This window comes from Thamnophis elegans, chromosome Z, assembly GCF_009769535.1.
Source record: "Thamnophis elegans isolate rThaEle1 chromosome Z, rThaEle1.pri, whole genome shotgun sequence".
Taxonomy (NCBI): Eukaryota; Metazoa; Chordata; class Lepidosauria; order Squamata; family Colubridae; genus Thamnophis; species Thamnophis elegans.
Window position 1 is genome coordinate 127,465,163 of NC_045558.1, and position 18,585 is coordinate 127,483,747.

Below are 18,585 nucleotides of genomic sequence, written 5' to 3' on the forward strand. Positions count from 1 at the left end.
AAGGCTTTTGATGATATCAACTCTTCTTTTTGGTGCAAAGTATATTTTCAGTAAATCAGTAAGTTATTGTGTCTTGATCCTTGTAACAGCTAACTGTGGTTAGATTCAAACCCACTTATCCTTGCTTTTTCATCTTCTCCCAAATATTGACATTTGCTGCTTTGCAATCTTGAAACAAGATTGCAAAAAATCATAAGAATGATATGAATATATTCCATGGAGGTTATTTCAATTCCATTGGAACTTTGCTTTACTTCGTTATAATTCATTTCTATCTCAATCTCTTGAGAACTGAAGTACTTGATTAACACAGTCAAATAAGATAGGTTCTTTGAATAATTAAAACAAAGGCAGTCTTTCACTTTTGATAGTTGCTTAACAATCTTTCTAATTTATGACTGTCCTCCCCAGAGCTACTTATTGGTGTTGTTGTTAGTTGTGAAGTCATGTCCCACCCATCGCAACCCCATGGACAATGTTCCTCCAGGCCTTCCTGTCTTCTACCATCCTCTGTGGAGTCCATTTAAGCTCACGCCTACTGCTTCGGTGACTCCATCCAGCCACCTCATTCTCCGTCGTCCCGTTCTTCTTTTGCCCTCCATTTTTCCCAGCGTCAGGCTCTTCTCCAGTGAGTCCTTCCTTCTCATTCAGTGGCTAAAATATTTGAGTTTCATCTTCAGGATCTGGCCTCCTAAAAAGCAGTCAGGGTTGATCTCCTCCAGGACTGACCGGTGTAATCGCCTTGCAGTCCAAGGGACTCACAGGAGTTCAAAGGCCTCAATTCTTTGGGGCTTAGCCTTTCTTGTGAATTTCTTATTATTACCTGGATTCAAAGTTCTAATGGTCATGTGATCACATTTTGGGTGTTCAGCAAGCACACCACATTGACAACTATTTGCAGCATCCCACAGTCAAATAATTACAATTTAGGAGGGGTTTTGCTGGTGTTTACTTCCAGTTTTTTGCAACAAAAAAAAACATCAATTGAGGATGATGGATTCACCAATGACAGCCATTGTTGACTTTATGACAATGGCAAATGGCTAATAGTGAATCATTGATTCACCTAATGGCTGCAGGGATTGCTTAATGGCCATGGAATTCACTTAACAACTGCGCAAAAATGGTGATAAAATTGTATGTATTTATATGGTTACCCACAATGACCGGCATGGCTCATAACTGTAATTCCAAAGACTATCTGTAAAGACCATCCCAACATGCAGCAATGGCAAAACTTTTTTCCCCTCGGGTGCCAAAAGCCCATGCGCATGTGCCAACACCCATAATCTAATGCTCCCCCAAAGGCCCCACCCATCATACAGGCACGTGTGACCCCCATGCTCCCCTGCTTCCCACGCATGCATGCATGGCCCCCATTTTGATGCTAGCAGGCCCTCCTAAAGCCTCCTGTGAAGGAGTGGCGGGGCGCTGCACCCCCGCTTCCCACGCATCCATGCGCGACCACCTGTTTTGTTTCTAGCAGGCCTCCCTGAAGCCTCCTGGGATCAAAAAAGGTAGGTTGGTAAAATGAAGACTCAGGTTTTTGAGGGCAATAGGCTGACTCTGTAAACCGCTTAGAGAGGACTGTAAAGCACTATGAAGTGGAATATAAATCTAAGTGCTACTGCTATTTATACTAAAATATAGTCAGTCCATTTATTAATCAGGGTCAAAATATACACTATGGCCTGCTAGCACCAAAACAGGAGATTGGGGGACCTCCCTGAAGCTCCTGGAACCAAAAATGGGATGTGGGGGGGGCATTGCATCCCTCATCCCCCATGGAGGTCTCCTCCCCACCCTCCAAGCATGCATGCGCATCAGAGGTGGGTTCTGGATCCTGTCGCATATGGTATGCTGTGATAGGGTCGAGTGTCCACCATGTGCACGGGCTCTGGGTGCATGTGTGCACCCACAGCCTGTGATGCTCCAGCTGCTCAACAGAGCATCACACATGTGCCGTACGCTCCGTGAGCATGTGCAGATGGCCCAGTTGGGACAAATACAGATTAAAGAACACGGGCAGGCAGGTGGGCCCTCCGAAGCACCATACCGGAATGGTGCCAGCTGTTTCCAGCAGGAACTGGTATGCCCGTACTGGGGGGTACCTGCCAAAACCCACCACTGGTGTGCGTCCCCTAGAAGAGACCAAAAAAGAACTGGCCAGCAGGAGCCGTAGAGGAGCTGACATGGGTGATGGCTCGTTCGCCCGCAGAGATGGCTCCGCATGCCATCGTGTGGCATGCGTGCCATAGGTTCACCATCACGGCCATAGTATAATAAATGGACTGAATGTATTTTAGTACAAATAGCCATAGCACTTAGACTTATATACCACTTCATTGTGCTTTAACAGCCCTCTCTAAGCAGTTTACGGAGTCAGCAAATTGCCCTCAGAAATCTGGATCTTCATTTTACCAACTTCGGAAGGATTGAAGGCTGAGTCAACCTGGAGCCAGTCAGGATTTTCTCTTTCTGTGATGATGGCACATTCTGTTAGAAGTGGGGTCATGGGAGAAACGTTCTGGAATTTTCTTCCCAGATTCAATGGATTGAATAATTTTTGGTTTGTGTTTTCTGCATTGTAATTTTACTTAGAAGTAAGATTAGTAAAATATGGATTTTCTTCCATTATATTTTTCCTCAGTATTCCCAATATTTTCCAGCATATTTAAAATCACTAGTAATTCATCTTATAATATTCATAGTCTGCAATTTATCTCTCTGTGTGTGTGTCTATTTGAGTGTCACTCACTGAGTGAGTGTCGGTTTGTCTTTCTGTCTTTCTGTATCTCTCTCTATCTTTCTCTCTGCCTCTGTCTCTCTCTCTCTTTCTTTCTCTCTCTGTCTATGTCTCTCTGTGTGTGTCTGTCTGTCTGTCTCTCTTTCTCTCTCTCTGTTTGTCTCTCTGTGTGTCTGTCTCTCTGTGTGTCTGTCTCTCTGTCTGTCTCTCTGTCTATCTCTCTGTGTGTCATTCTCTCTGTCTGTCTCTGTCTGTCTGTTTCTCTCTCTCTGTCTCTCTCTGTCTCTGTCTCTCTCTCTCTCTCTCTGTCACTCTCTCTCTGTCTGTCTGTCTGTCTGTCTCTCTCTGTCTCCCTCTCTCTGTCTCTGCTCTCTCTTACACACACACACACACACACACACAGACACAGACACAGACACACACACACACACACACACACACACAAACACATTAAATGAACAACCCCACTCAATCCTAAAAATTTATTTAGCAAGACGAGAATGTTCATGCTATAAAGCCAAAGTCTTTCAGCATTTTGAGTCCTGCTTTATGGACTTCCTTGTTTCTCAGGGTATAAATAATGGGGTTCAAAAGAGGGGTCACTACAACATAAAAGACTGTGATTTGCTTGTCATGATCTTGACCTGTGTCCGAATGGGGGATGATGTACATAGAGATAACGGTACCGTAGAACAAGGTGACCACCATAAGATGGGAGCCACAGGTGAAGAAAGCTTTACACCATCCGGTAGTTGACCTCATGTCCAAAACGGAATAGAGAATTAGACCATAGGAAGAGAGGATGACTAAAACAGGAACCAGAACAATAAATGCTGATAAACCAAAAACAACAGCTTTAGTTACAGTGGTGTCATCACATGCAAGTTTTAGCACAACAGGCAATTCGCAAACGAAGTGGTTAATGTGATTGGAGCCACAGAACGGATGGTGAAAAATGGAAGCTACATATACAACTGAGAAGAGGCATCCTATGGTCCAACAGGATGCCGCAAGCAGTCGCTGGTGCATCCTATCCATGGAAGAAGCATATGTCAGTGGATGGCAGATGGCTATGTAGCGGTCATAAGCCATGACTCCCAACAACAAGCATTCTGTGCTACCTATGGTCAGAGCAATGTAACTCTGTGTCACACATCGTGCTAAGGGAATGGCTCCATATCCAGTCAAAAGTTGACCTAACATCTGGGGCAAAGTGCTGGTAACATAGCCAATTTCCATGCCTGAAAAGTTGCTGAGAAAAAAGTACATGGGTGTGTGGAGTCGAAAATCAGCATGCACCAAGATGATGATTAGCAGGTTCCCCAAAATTGTAAGCAAGTAGATGATGAGGATGATCCCAAAGAGAAAAAGCTGCGTTCTTCGGTGGCTGGTGAGTCCCAATAAGATGAACTCCTTAATGGTGGTGAAATTCTCACTCGCTATCTTGGCATCATCTTGCCTGAAATGAAAGAAAATTATTGAAAGATAATGAAATTTCCTGGAAAGGAGGCAGAAAGAAAGAGAAAGAAAAGAGAGAGGGGGGGGGGGCCGAGAGAGAGTAAGAGAAAGAAAAAAAGAAAGAAAGTAAGTAAGTAAGTAAGTAAGTAAGTAAGTAAGTAAGTAAGTACGTAAGTAAGTTTGTTTCAGAGTTTAATCTCAAGAAAGCCATAATCATTATAAGCTAATTTCTACAAGCTCAAACATTTCAGATGATTGGCACAGCCTAATTGGGAAATTTAATTTATTTATCTTTATTCTCTCTCCTTAACAAATTATAAATATCCACAGTACAAACATTTTAGTGAGATTAAGGAACTGAAAAATTAATCAGCACAATGCATCAATTTTTTCAAAAGAAAAAGGAAGGGGAAAGGGGGAGCCTGGAAAATTATTCTGAAAACAGAAGAATTCAATAAAGAATATTGACCAGAGTGTTTGATATCTTCCCTGACCCTTTGTAAAAAGAACAAGCAGAAACAATACATTTGAACTCTAAAAAGTAGTGCTTGTTAACAACCCACAGAGGCAAATTGGGTTTAGATTTTATTTCCAGGATTGTATGAACTTGGTGCCTGAAAAATCCATAACTTGATATTTTTAATTACCTATCCTACCATTTTTGTACAGGAGCTGAAGATATCACATACATCTATTTTTGGTTAAGTTTAATCAGGAATGCCTAAAGTTGTATCAGAATGATAAATTGCCACATACTAGTTTTAAATCATTGCAAACAAGAAACACAGACAGATAGGCAAACAATTTGGGCAATCAAATAATTTTTGAATGGGTCATAATAACATTTAGTTCTAATCTGCTTTTAACTATTTTTTTTGTAATTTCTGAAGAATTAAATAGCTGTTAATTGGAGAAGAATTAGCACTGATTCAGTATTTCATGATTTATAGCAACTTTAACAATAGCCTTAAAATAGTTCCATAGTCAGATTAACTAGCTCAATTTGGACCCCAACATGAAAGAAACTAGAGGTAAAAGTACCCAAAGATTATACTCAAATATAACCTGAATATTACTTGAATATGAATCCCATACAAATTACCAATGTCAAGGGAAGCTAAGAAAATAGCAATCATTCAACAGCATTGCAAAAAAGGCATTAAGAGTTGTTAACCTAATTTTGCTAACCTTCTTCTCCGGTAACATTGTACTGCAAACAAGGACATACAAAACCTTTGCCAGACTAATTCTTGAATACATCTCGTCTGCCTGAAATCCATACTGTATATCAGACATTAATTCAATCGAGTGAGTCCAGAGGTATTTCACGAGAAAAGTCCTCCACTCCTCTGGTCACAACAGAATACCTTATGCCACCAGGCTCAAAATTTTGGCTATGGACATTCTAGAACTATAACAACTAAGGTCTGACCTAAGCGTTGTACACAAAATTGTCTGCTACAATATCCTACCTGTCAATGACTACTTCAGCTTCAACCTCAATCATACATGGGCAAACAATAGATACAAACTAAAGGTAAACCTCTCCTAACACGATTGCAAAAAATATGACTTCAGCAACAGAGTGGTCAATGCCTGGAATGCTCTACCTGAATCTGTTGCTACATCCTCGAACTCCCGTAACTTTAACCTTGAACTGTCTAGTGTGGACCTCATCCCATTCCTAAGAGGTCTGTAGGGGCCATGTATAAGCACACCAGCATGCCTACCGTCCCTGTCCTACAGTCCCCATTTATTGGTACCCATTTCCTGTGTTCATGTTTATAATTATACCTGCTATCTCATACATGTTTGACAAACTAAATAAATAAAATAAAAATAAATACATCTGCATAGTTTGCCTTAGCAAATGTATCTGCCTTTATCTCCACCAAGAAATCCGTAAGATAGAGTATGCCAGTATTAAAGTTAAATTCTAAGACTACTCTCCCAAGTCAAAATATTTCATCCTTTAAAAATTATTTTCCTCATAAATAAATTCCAAATGAGCCATTGAAATCTTAGCTTTAAGAATCATTAAGATCTTTCTCAGTAAACCAAAAGGATCCCATCATGATTTCAGTTATAACAGCCATAATTGGTACATAATATTGCAAAACAATTTGAGACATTAGTGGAATATTTTCAAAGAACTATAATAATGAAATATACTGAAAATATAATGAAATATCTAAATAAAAAGTTCAGGAACTCTACCATGCCATGTCCTTGTAATAATTTGGAGGAAGAAGTTGGTGGCAGAAGATTTTGAACTGATAGATATAATGAAATTTGAAGAGATTTCAGATTAAATTCTTGGTGTTGATGCAATGGACTTGTTTGAGATCTTGTAAAGGATTCTTTAAAACTTTTTCTACCATCTTTTCCATCATTCTGACTCCTGCTCAACCAATCATGTTTTCCAGCTTCCTAAAGTTGCATGTTCATCTTTGAAAGTATTCCAGGACTTAAGATAGCACTCTGGCCTCTTCTCTCACTGTCTATGAGAGATGTCAAGATTTCATGATATTATTTCCAATGAGATTACTCCAATCCCTTGTGGTTATTTCTAATAAACTGATAAAGCTCTCTGTTTTTTTAATCTCCTGGGCACTTTTAAATATTCACTGAAAGAAAATAACTTTATGTCAATGCATTCACAAAGGTTAAAAGAAAGGAGAGACAAACTTTTGCCTTATTATTTATTTTTTCAAACATATATGGAAAATTAATTGAAAGGCAGACAAATATTTGAACATTGAACAAAGAGGAAGAGACATTAGTCAAGCAAAATCCAAGACGAATGCAATGTCAAACTATTTCTGGATTAAAGCTGAAAATGAAATGAATGAAGCAATTAATTCAATTCAACATATGAATATTTACATCGGTGAGGGGGAAAGAGGGATTAGGAGGGAGAGGGAGAGGGAGTGAGGGAGAGAGAGTTCTGGAAGCATTTGTAAAGAATTTTTTATGGAATGGACTTTCAAGTGGAGACATATGTAGCTTTTCATACAAACTCTCCTTAGAGGAAATGCTGAAGGTGCACGGAACATTGTTACCTTCCCACCAAAGGTGGTTCCTATTTTTCTACTTGCATTTTTACATCCGTCCATCTGTTAGGTTGGCAGAAGCTGGGACAAATAACGGGAGTTCACTCAATTACATGGCGCTAGGGATTCGAACCACCAAACTGCCGACCTTTCTGATCGACAAGCTCAGTGTCTTAGCTACTGAGCCACCAGGTCCCTTGTACACCTAGATAGTCCTTAGTTAAAATTCACAAACCACAAAGAAAATATTTGTGTCTTCTCCAACACCACAATTCAAAAACAGTGATACCATTAGTTAGCGCATTAAGCAACAGCCTAATAAATGGCCTAATAGAAATCTTATTTGGGGTATTTGCTTGTTTTTATAAAGCAACTCTTCACAATATTTTAGATGCTGCCCTATGTATGCTCTTATTCCTCAAGGTATAAATAATGGGGTTGAGCAGAGGGGTGACCACAACATAGAAGACTGCAATTTGTTTATCATGATCAAGAGATGAAGCTGACTTTGGAATCATATACATACAGATAATCGTCCCATAAAACAAAACAACCACAATCAAATGGTAGCCACAGGTAGAGAAAGCCTTGTGCAGTCCAACGTTTGACTTCATATGTGAGACCGAGTAAAGTATACACCCATAGGTGGTCAGAATGACCGATAGAGGAACCAGAATGCCTAATGCTCCTATAGCTAAATTCACAAGCTTGACTATATGTGTATCACTACATGCAAGTTTCATCACCACTGGCAACTCACATATGAAGTGGTTTATCCGGTTGGGACCACAGTAAGTTTGGCCAGCAAGACAGATAACACAGATGGCGCAGAGCACAGGAGCAATTACCCAGCAGGCTAAAGCAAAGTACAACCGGTTTTGCTTGCTCATGGCAGTAGCATAAATTAGAGGATGGCAGATGGCTAAGTAGCAGTCATAGGCCATGACACTCAAGAGGAAGGACTCCATGCGACATACATCTGGATGATGCAGAGTGCAAAAGAGATGACCCCATTTCCAGTCAAGAGATGGGTTAACATGAGGGGCATGGTGCTGGTGACATAACATATTTCTATCCCTGCAAAATGTGAGCGAAAATAGTACATGGGAATGTGGAATGTGGCATAGAAAGAATGGTTGCTGGAATTGGGTATGTCTAGTTTAATGAAAAGAAGCACTAGGACATGATAGAAGTCTTCCAATATCTCAGGGGCTGCCACAAAGAAAAGGGAGAAGCTATTCTCCAAAGCACCTGAGGACAGGACAAGAAGTAATGGATGGAAACTAGTCAAGAAGAGAAACAATCTAGAACTAAGGATAAATTTAATGACAGAACAATTAATCAGTGGAACAACTTAACTCTAGAAGTTGTGAATGCTCCAACACTGGAAATTTTTAAGAAGACGTTCGATAACGATTTGTCTGTGTAGGGTTTCCTGCCTAAGCAGGGAGTTGGACTAGATGATGTCCAAGGTCCCTTCCGATTCTGTTATTCTATTCTATTCTATTCTATTCTATTCTATTCTATTCTATTCTATTCTATTCTATTCTATTCTATTCTATTCTATTCTATTCTATTCTATTCTACTGTACTCTACTCTACTCTACTCTACTCCACTCCACTCCACTCCACTCCACTCCACTCCACTCCACTCTATTGTACTCTAGCCTATCCTACCCTATTTTACCCTACCCTACCCTACCCTACTCCACTCCATTTCATTCTCCCCTCTTCACTCGCCCCCTACCTCTACTTCTACCTCTACCTCTAATCCATCCCACCCACCCCTCTCCACCCCACCCTACTCTACTCTACTCCACTCTACTCTACTCTGTTAGGTTCTGTTCTACTCCATTCCATTCCATGCCATTCTCCTGCCTGCTTTTCTGCCGCATCATCCTTACAAAAGAGCAGAAACAGTTAAAATTGCCTGGTATTATGTTTATAGTTATCCTCCCTCAGTTGAAAGAAAACATAACCAAACACCAGCCCAGCAAGATGTCAATGGTCATATTCATTGCTCTAAGCCCCATCTTCTCGCCATCTTGATCACTGCTGAATGAATCTCCTTGTTCCGCAAGGTATATATGATGGGGTTAAGCAGGGGAGTAACTACTAGGTAACAGATGGTCATTTCCTTGTTGTGAGAAGGACCTGAGTCTGGGTGGGGGATAATGTACATAGAAATAACAGTGCCATAGAACAAGATGACAACGGTAAGGTGGGACCCACAAGTGGAGAAAGCCTTACTCCTTCCTGCAGTTGACCGCATGTGCAATATAGAATGCAGAATGAATCCATAGGAAGACAAGATAACTGAAAGGGGAATGAAAATCATGAAGGCTGATAGACCAGAGACAATGGCTTTAGTCATTTTTATGTCATCACATGCAAGCTTCAGCACAATAGGAAGCTCACACCCAAAATGGTTAATGAGGTTAGGACCACAGAAAGAATGACGAAAAATACTGATGACATAAATCATGGAAAATGCACAGCCAGTGATCCAGCATGTGCCAACAAGCAGGACCTGGTGGAACTTGCTCATGGCTGTAGCATACAACAAGGGAGAGCAGATGGCCAAGTAACGGTCATAGGCCATGACACCCAACAGCAAACTTTCAGCACTGCCGATGTTCAAGGCAATATAACCTTGGAGCATGCAACGCGTTAAGGAGAGGATTCCACTCCCAGTGATCAGATGGGCCAACATCTGAGGCAGCGTGCTGGTGACCAACCCAATCTCCATCACAGCAAGATTGCTAAGGAAAAAGTACATAGGTGTATGTAGCTGGGAATCAGCCCACACCAAAGTGATGATCAGCAGGTTGTCAAAAAGGATAAGCAAGTAGATCAGGAGGAGCACCCCAAAGAGCAGAAGCTGGGTCCCTCGATGACTTGTGAGTCCCACCAACATGAATTCTTTAACAAAGGTCAAATTCTCAGTTCCCATCTGGCTTACTACCTGTAAGATAAAAGAAGTTGTTGAAAGATAGTGAAAAATCCCTGAAAATTAAACAATTCTTTTTTTAAAATAAAATAGGATATCCATAGAAGACCAATGTAGGCAATAATCAAGGCTAAATAGTCATGCCACTCTGTCTCTGACTTTTAGGAGTTCCTTTAATCGGGAATCTTTCTGGGGAGCAAGTTCTTTTAACAAAATTATACATAGAGAACTAATATTCTCTATGTATAATTATGATTTCCATATATTATGGAAATAATATATTACTACACTATATGACATTTGATGCAAAAATTAGACAAATAAGTGACATGGGTATTTTTATCTCCATGTAAAATCACCATAAGGGACATAGTGGCTCAGTGGCTAAGACACTGAGCTTGTTGATCAGAAAGGTCAGCAGTTTGGCAGTTTAAATCCCTAGTGCCGCGTAACAGAGTGAGTCTCATTATTTGTCCCAGCTTCTGCCAATGTAGCAGTTCAAAAGCATGTAAAAATGCAAGTAGAAAAATAAGAACCACTTTCGGTGGGAAGGTAACAATGCTGCGTGCTCCTTTGATGTTTAGTCAATAACCACAGAGACGTCTTTGGACAGCGCTGGCTCTTTGGCTTTGAAACAGAGATGAGCATCGCCCCTTAGAGTCAGGAACACTAGCCCATATGTGTGAGGGGAGCACTTACCTTTTATACTATATGACATTGAATACAAAAATTATACAAATAAGTGTCATGGGTACTTTTATTTCCATGTAAAATCACCATCCCAGTGGAATTTCTCAAGCATTTTTAATGAGATATATTTTTATTTATATCCCAAATTTATTTTTTTTAAACATAATTCAGTTCAGCAATCTTATCTAATACTTCTTCGTTCTCTTATATTCCCCACGACAACACCCCTGTGAGATGATTTTGGAGGAGAGCAAGTGATTGTTCCAGTCATCCGGCTGGCTTTCATGTCTAAAGCAGAAATAAAAATGTGAAGGAAAATTCAAGAAAAGTGACTAAATCTAGCTGGCTGAGAAATGAGGAAAATGGCATACTATTTCTTACTCACATGTAGCTTTTCTTGCATTCTACTCTCATGCCTGTTATCTATTTGGGTGTAATTTACTTAAAGAATTGTAAAAAGAAACTTCATCAAAAGTTATGCCATTTGATTTTATTAGTGATAACAATCACTACAGCTGCCTGTTTTGAGATATTGTGAGTCCTCCATCACCAGAGGTTTTAAAGAAGAAATTAGATAGCATTTGTCTGGAATGGTATAAGTTCTCCTGCTTGAGGAGAAGGTCAGACCAGGAGACCTCCAAGATCTTTCTATTATTCTGTATTCTATAAAAGCATCATCTTCACTCAACACATCCAGTTGCATTGCCAAGATTAAAGCTGCTTAATTCTTACAGATCCCTTCAAACACTGCAGGGAATTCTGGGCTTCTCATTCTTCAACTATAGAAACCAGAAGCCTGAATTTCTGGACATCCACTGCAGAGATATCAATCATCATGAAAAAAATGGAAACATTATGACCAGATTATACCATGTGTGCCTTGTACTTTGCTGTAGATGCAAATACAATAAAACCTGAACTATCGTGCTAGGATAAGTCCCTATAGGAGTCTTGCATTGAAGCACAAGAGCACAAATTTTGTAGACCACAAATCTTATCCCACTTAGCTTAGTGTAATGGCAGCTTCCATGTTGCTTGTATCTTTCAATTTATATTGCTTTTATTTGTTTCCTAGTATGATTTGTTAGCTTATTAGTAACCTTGACTATCACTAAGTGTTGTATCTTTTTATTCTTGATGAATGTATTTAATTCTCCTTATGTACACTGAGAGCATCTGCACCAAAGACAAATTCCATTTGTGTCCAATCACACTTGGCCAATAAAGAATTCTATTCTATTCTATTCTATTCTATTCCATTCCATTCTATTCCATTCTATTCCATTACATTCTTACCAATATTGCCATACCATGCTAAGATTGCATCCACTTACCACCACTTTGAACACATGGCACATAGCTGATTACGGCATCAGTCATTCAGGCTTTTGACCATAATGCTTAGTTCTTTCAGAGGTAGCAATGATTTTCCACCTAATTAAAAGCAACATCTTCCCTCACGTTCTCCTTCCTAACAAAATCAGATTCTATCAACAGACTTTCAAATGGTGAAATGTCTTACCTTTCTGTACCTCTTAAACACCACCAGCATCTGTTGAGGCAACAGTGAGAAGCAACTTGGAAATCCAATTGCTTTTCAAGGGAAGATTCTTAGATGTTCTGTAATATGTTCTTCAGATGCTTGAAAAGATTCTCTGTGCACCGAGCCGGTTAATGTAATGACTAGCAACTAACAGAAAATACTTAGCTGAATAAAGCACAGAGAAATTCTAATTACTATTCTATTATTTTCTTTCCTGTGCCAATTACTTTCGACTCCTTAATTTCAGAGTTATCATTCAAAAGGTAGTAGGCTGAAGAATGAGAACACATGATTTTATTAGTAAGTTTTTGAAACTGGGAATTGCCTTAGATTAAATCAAAACAAAGAGTCACCCAGGTTAGACAAACTATCTGAATGACCTTCCCAAATCCTCAGGGGGATGCTGTTCCATAGAATTTACTGAAGGCTTTTGATGATATCAACTCTTCTTTTTGGTGCAAAGTATATTTTCAGTAAATCAGTAAGTTATTGTGTCTTGATCCTTGTAACCGCTAAATGAGGTTACATTCAAACCCACTTATCCTTGCTTTTTCATCTTCCCGCAAAATTGACATTTGCTGCTTTGCTGTGCACGAGAAAAAGATTGCAAAAGATCATAAGAATGATATGAATGTATTCCATGGAGGTTATTTCAGTTCCACTGGAACTTTGCTTTACTTCATTATAATTCATTTTTATCTCAATCTCTTGAGAACTGAAGTACTTGATTAACACAGTCAAATAAGATGGGTTCTTTGAATAATTAAAACAAAGGCAGTCTTTCACTTTTGACAGTTGCTTAACAATCTTTCAAATTTATGACTGACCTCCCCAGAGCTACTTATTTGTGTTGTTGTTAGTTGGGAAGTCATGTCCCACCCATCGCAACCCCATGGACAATGTTCTTCCAGGCATTCCTGTCCTCTACCATCCTCTGGAGTCCATTTAAGCTCACTCCTACTTCTTTGTTGACTCCATCCAGCCACCTCATTCTCCGTCGTCCCCTTCTTCTTTTGCCCTCCATCTTTCCCAGCATTATGCTCTTCTCCAGTGAGTCCTTCCTTCTCATTCAGTGGCTAAAGTATATGAGTTTCATCTTCAGGATCTGACCTCCTAAAAAGCAGTCAGGGTTGATCTCCTCCAGGACTGACCGGTGTGATCGCCTTGCAGTCCAAGGGACTCACAGGAGTTTTCTTCAGCACCAGAGTTCAAAGGCCTCCATTCTTTGGCATTCAACCTTTCTTGTGAATTTCTTATTATTACCTGGATTCAAAGTTCTAATGGTCATGTGATCACATTTTGGGTGCTCAGCAACCAGCCCACATTGACAACTTTTTGCAGCACCCCACAGTCACATAATTACAATTTATGAAGGGTTTTGCTGGTTTTTACTTCCAGTTTTTGGCAAAAAACCCCACACCAATTGAGGATGATGGATTCACCAAAGTCCGCCATTGTTGACTTTATGACAATGGCAAATGGCTAATAGTGAATCATTGGTTCAGTTAATGGCTGCAGGGATTGCTTAATGGCCATGGAATTCATTTAACAACTGCGCAAAAATGTTCATAAAATTGTATGTGTTTATATGGTTACCCACAATGACCAGCATGGCTCATTAATTCCAAAGACTATCTGTAAAGACCATCCCATCATGCAGCAATGGCATACCTTTTTTTCCTCAGGTGCCAAAAGCCCATGCGAGTGTGCCAACACCCATAATCTAATGCTCCCCCGCAGGCCCCACCAATCATACAGGCACGGTGACCCCCCCATGTTGCCCCCTTCCTACGCATGCATGCGCAGCTCCCATTTTGTTGCTAGCAGGCCTCTCTGAAGCCTCCAGGGACCAAAACTGGTAGGTTGGTTAAATGAAGACTCGGGTTTTTGAGGGCAACATAATGACTCTTATAGAGGACTGTAAAGCACTATGAAGTGGAATATAAGTCTAAGTGCTACTGCTATTTGTACTAAAATATATTCAGTCCATTTACTAATCAGGGTCAAAATACACTATGGCCTGCTAGCACCAAAACAGGGGATTGGGGGACCTTCCTGAAGCTCCTGGAACTAAAAATGGGATGCGGGGGAGGCATTGCATTCCCCACCCCCCCATGCATGTCTCCTCCCCACCCTCCAAGCATGCGTGCGCATCAGAGGTGGGTTCTGGATCCTGTCGCATATGGTATGCTGCGATGGGGCTGAGCATCCACCTTGTGCATGGGCGCTGGGTGCATGTGCACACCCACTGCCTGTGATGCTCCAGCTGCTCAACAGAGCATCACACATGTGCCGTACGCTCCGTGTGCATGCGCAGATGGCCCAGTTGGGTCAAATACAGATTAAGGAACACAGGCAGGCAGGTTGGCCCTCCGAAGCACCATACCGGAATGGTACCTGCTGTTTCCAGCAGGAACTGGTATGCCCGTACCGGGGCATACCTGCCAAAACCCACCACTGGTGTGCATCCCCTAGAAGAGACCCAAAAAAGAACTGGCCAGCAGGAGGTGTAGAGGAGCTGACCTGGGTGATGGCTCACTTGCCCACAGAGATGGCTCCGCATGCCATCGTGTGGCATGTGTGCCATAGGTTCACCATCACGGCCATAGTATAATAAATGGACTGAATATATTTTAGTACAAATAGTCATAGCACTTAGACTTATATACCACTTCATTGTGATTTTACAGCCCTCTCTAAGCAGTTTACAGAGTCAGCAAATTGCCCTCAGAAATCTGGATCTTCATTTTACCAACTTCGGAAGGATGGAAGGCTGAGTCAACCTGGAGCCAACCAGGATTTTCTCTTTCTGTGATGATGGCACACTCTGTTACAAGTGGGGTCATGGGAGAAACGTTCTGGAATTTTCTTCCCAGACTCAATGGATTGAATAATTTTTGGGTTGTGTTTTCTGCATTGTAATTTTACTTAGAAGTAAGATTAGTAAAATATGGGTTTTCTTCCATTATATTTTTCCTCAATATTCCCAATATTTTCCAGCATATTTAAAATCACTAGTAATTCATCTTATAATATTCATAGTCTGCAATTTATCTCTCTCTGTGTGTGTGTGTCTGTGTTTGTCTTTCTGTCTCTCTGTATCTATCTATCTATCTCTTTCTCTCTGCCTCTATAGTCTCTGTCTCTCTCTGTGTCTGTATGTGTCTCTTTCTCTCTCTCTCTCTTTCTCTCTCTCTCTGTCTCCATGTGTGTCTGTGTCTGTCTGTCTGCCCTCTGTCTCTCTTTCTCTTTCTCTCTCTCTGCCTTTGTCTGTCTCTGTCTGTCTGTCTGTCTGTCTCTGTCTCTGTCTGTCTGTCTCTGTTACACACACACACTCAAAACACCTTAAATGAACAACCCCACCCAATCCTAAAAATCTATTTAGCAAGATGAGAATGTTCATGCTATAAAGCCAAAGTCCTTCAACATTTTGAGTGCTGCTTTATGGACTTCCTTGTTTCTCAGGGTATAAATAATGGGGTTCAAAAGAGGTGTCACTACAACATAAAAGACTGCAATTTGCTTGTCATGATCTTGACCTGTGTCCGAATCGGGGATGATGTACATAGAGATAACGGTACCATAGAACAAGGTGACCACCATAAGATGGGAGCCACAGGTGAAGAAAGCTTTACGCCATCCGGTAGTTGACCTCATGTCCAAAACGGAATAGAGAATTAGACCATAGGAAGAGAGGATGACTAAAACGGGAACCAGAACAATAAATGCTGATAAACCAAAAACAACAGCTTTAGTTATAGTGGTGTCATCACATGCAAGTGAACGGATGGTGAAAAATGAAAGCTACATATACAACTGAGAAGAGGCAGCCTATGGTCCAACAGGATGCCGCAAGCAGTCGCTGTTGCATCCTATCCATGGAAGAGGCATATGTCAGTGGATGGCAGATGGCTATGTAGCGGTCATAAGCCATGACTCCCAACAACAAGCATTCTGTGCTACCCATGGTCAGAGCAATGTAACTCTGTGTCACACATCGTGCTAAGGAAATGGCTCCATCTCCAGTCAAAAGTTGACCTAACATCTGGGGCAAAGTGCTGGTAACATAGCCAATTTCCATGCCTGAAAGGTTGCTGAGAAAAAAGTACATGGGAGTGTGGAGTCGAAAATCAGCCTGCACCAAGATGATGATTAGCAGGTTCCCAAAAATTGTAAGCAAGTAGATGATGAGGATGATCCCAAAGAGAAAAAGCTACGTTCTTCGGTGGCTGGTGAGTCCCAATAAGATGAATTCCTTAATGGAGGTGAAATTCTCACTCGCTATCTTGGCATAATCTTGCCTGAAATGAAAGGAAATTAGTGAAAGATAATGAAATTTCCTGGAAATGAGGCAGAAAGAAAGAGCAAGAAAGAGTGGGGAAGAGAGAGTAAGAGAAAGAAAAAAAGAAAGAAAAGAAAGAAAGAAAGAAAGTTACAGAGTGTAATCTCAAGAAAGCCATAATCATTATAAGCTAATTTCTACAAGCTCAAACATTTCAGATGATTGGCACAGCCTCATTGGGAAATTTAATTTATTTATCTTTATTCTTTCTCCTTAACAAATTATAAATATCCACAGTACAAACATTTTAGTGAGATTATGGGACTTAAAAATTAATCAGCACAATGCATCAATTTTTTAAAAAGAAAAAGGAAGAGGAAAGGGGGAGCCTGGAAAATTATTCTGAAAACAGAAGAATTCCCCCAAAAATATTGACCAGAGTGTTTGATATCTTCCCTGACCCTTTGTAAACAGAACAAGCAAAAACAATAAATTTGAATTCTAAAAAGTAATGCTTGTTAACAACCCACAGTGGCAAATTGGGTTTATTTCCAGGATTGTATGAACTCGGTGCCTGAAAAATCCATAACTTGATATTTTTAATTACCTATCCTACCATTTTTGTACAGGAGCTGAAGATATCACATACATCTATTGTTGATTAAATTTAATCAGGAATGCCTAAAGTTCTATCAGGATGATAAATTGCCACATACTAGTTTTAAATCATTGCAAACAAGAAACACAGACAGATAGGCACACAATTTGGGCAATCAAATAATTTTTGAATGGGTCATAATAACATTTAGTTCTAATCTGCTTTTAACTAATTTTTTTGTAATTTCTGAAATAGCTGTTGACTGGAGAGAAATTAGCACTGATTCAGTATTTCATGATTTATAGCAACTTTAACAATAGCCTTAAAATAGTTCCATAGTCAGATTAACTAGCTCAACTTGGACCCCAACATGAAAGAAACTAGAGGTAAAAGTACCCAAAGATTATACTCAAATATAACCTAAATATTACTTGAATATGAATCCCAGACAAATTACCAATGTCAAGGGAAGCTAAGAAAATAGCAATCATTCTAGGCACTTTCTGAGGTAAAAAAGGAAAAACCAATTAAGCCCCAGAGCTCACTGTAACAGCATTGCAAAAAAGGCATTAAGAGTTGTTAACCTAATTTTGCGAACCTTCTTCTCCGGTAACATTGCACTGCAAACTAGGGCATACAAAACCTTTGCCAGACCAATTCTCGAATACATCTAGTCTGCCTGAAATCCACACTGTATATCAGACATTAATACAATCGAGTGAGTCCAGAGGTATTTCACGAGTCCTCCACTCCTCTGCTCACAACAGAATACCTTATGCCACCAGGCTCAAAATTTTGGCCTTGGACAACCTAGAACTATGCCAACTAAGGTCTCACCTAAGCGTAGTACAGAAAATTGTCTGCTACAATGTCCTACCTGTCAATGACTACTTCAACCTCAATCATACATGGGCAAACAATAGATACAAACTAAAGGTAAACCTCTCCAAACTCGATTGCAAAAAATATGACTTCAGCAACAGAGTGGTCAATGCCTGGAATGCTCTACCTGAATCTGTTGCTACATCCTCAAACTCCCGTAACTTTAACCTTAAACTGTCTAGTGTGGACCTCATCCCTTTCCTAAGAGGTCTGTAGGGGCCATGTATAAGCGCACCAGCATGCCTACCGTCTCTGTCCTATAGTCCCCATTTATTGGTACCCATTTCATGTTTATAATTATACCTGTTATCTCATACGTTTGACAAACTAAATAAATAAAATAAAAATAAATACATCTCCATGGTTTGCCTTAGCAAATGTAT

The 18,585-nt window shown here is 40.2% G+C and overlaps 4 protein-coding genes across 4 annotated transcripts; all 4 read right to left on the minus strand.

The window, feature by feature from the left end:
* Window positions 1–3,250: 3,250 nt before the first annotated feature.
* Window positions 3,251–5,984, minus strand: LOC116521705 (olfactory receptor 2D2-like). The gene is made up of 2 exons (XM_032236364.1): window positions 5,968–5,984; window positions 3,251–4,205 (listed from the first exon to the last, which is right to left on the minus strand). The coding sequence occupies exons 1-2, from the start codon at window positions 5,982–5,984 to the stop codon at window positions 3,251–3,253; spliced, it is 972 nt and encodes a 323-aa protein (XP_032092255.1).
* A 1,650-nt stretch (window positions 5,985–7,634) lies between these two features.
* On the minus strand, window positions 7,635–8,225 carry LOC116521706 (olfactory receptor 5R1-like). Its single transcript, XM_032236365.1, has one exon. It carries the CDS (start codon window positions 8,223–8,225, stop codon window positions 7,635–7,637), a length of 591 nt encoding a protein of 196 aa, XP_032092256.1.
* Window positions 8,226–9,271: 1,046 nt separating this feature from the next.
* On the minus strand, window positions 9,272–13,895 carry LOC116521707 (olfactory receptor 477-like). Its single transcript, XM_032236367.1, has 3 exons — window positions 13,833–13,895; window positions 12,420–12,449; window positions 9,272–10,222 (listed from the first exon to the last, which is right to left on the minus strand). Exons 1-3 carry the CDS (start codon window positions 13,893–13,895, stop codon window positions 9,272–9,274), a joined length of 1,044 nt encoding a protein of 347 aa, XP_032092258.1.
* Window positions 13,896–15,839: 1,944 nt separating this feature from the next.
* LOC116521708 (olfactory receptor 2J2-like) lies at window positions 15,840–18,491 on the minus strand. Its single transcript, XM_032236368.1, is given in 3 exon segments — window positions 15,840–16,224; window positions 16,226–16,653; window positions 18,450–18,491. Coding segments are annotated over 3 exon segments (855 nt in total).
* Window positions 18,492–18,585: the final 94 nt, after the last annotated feature.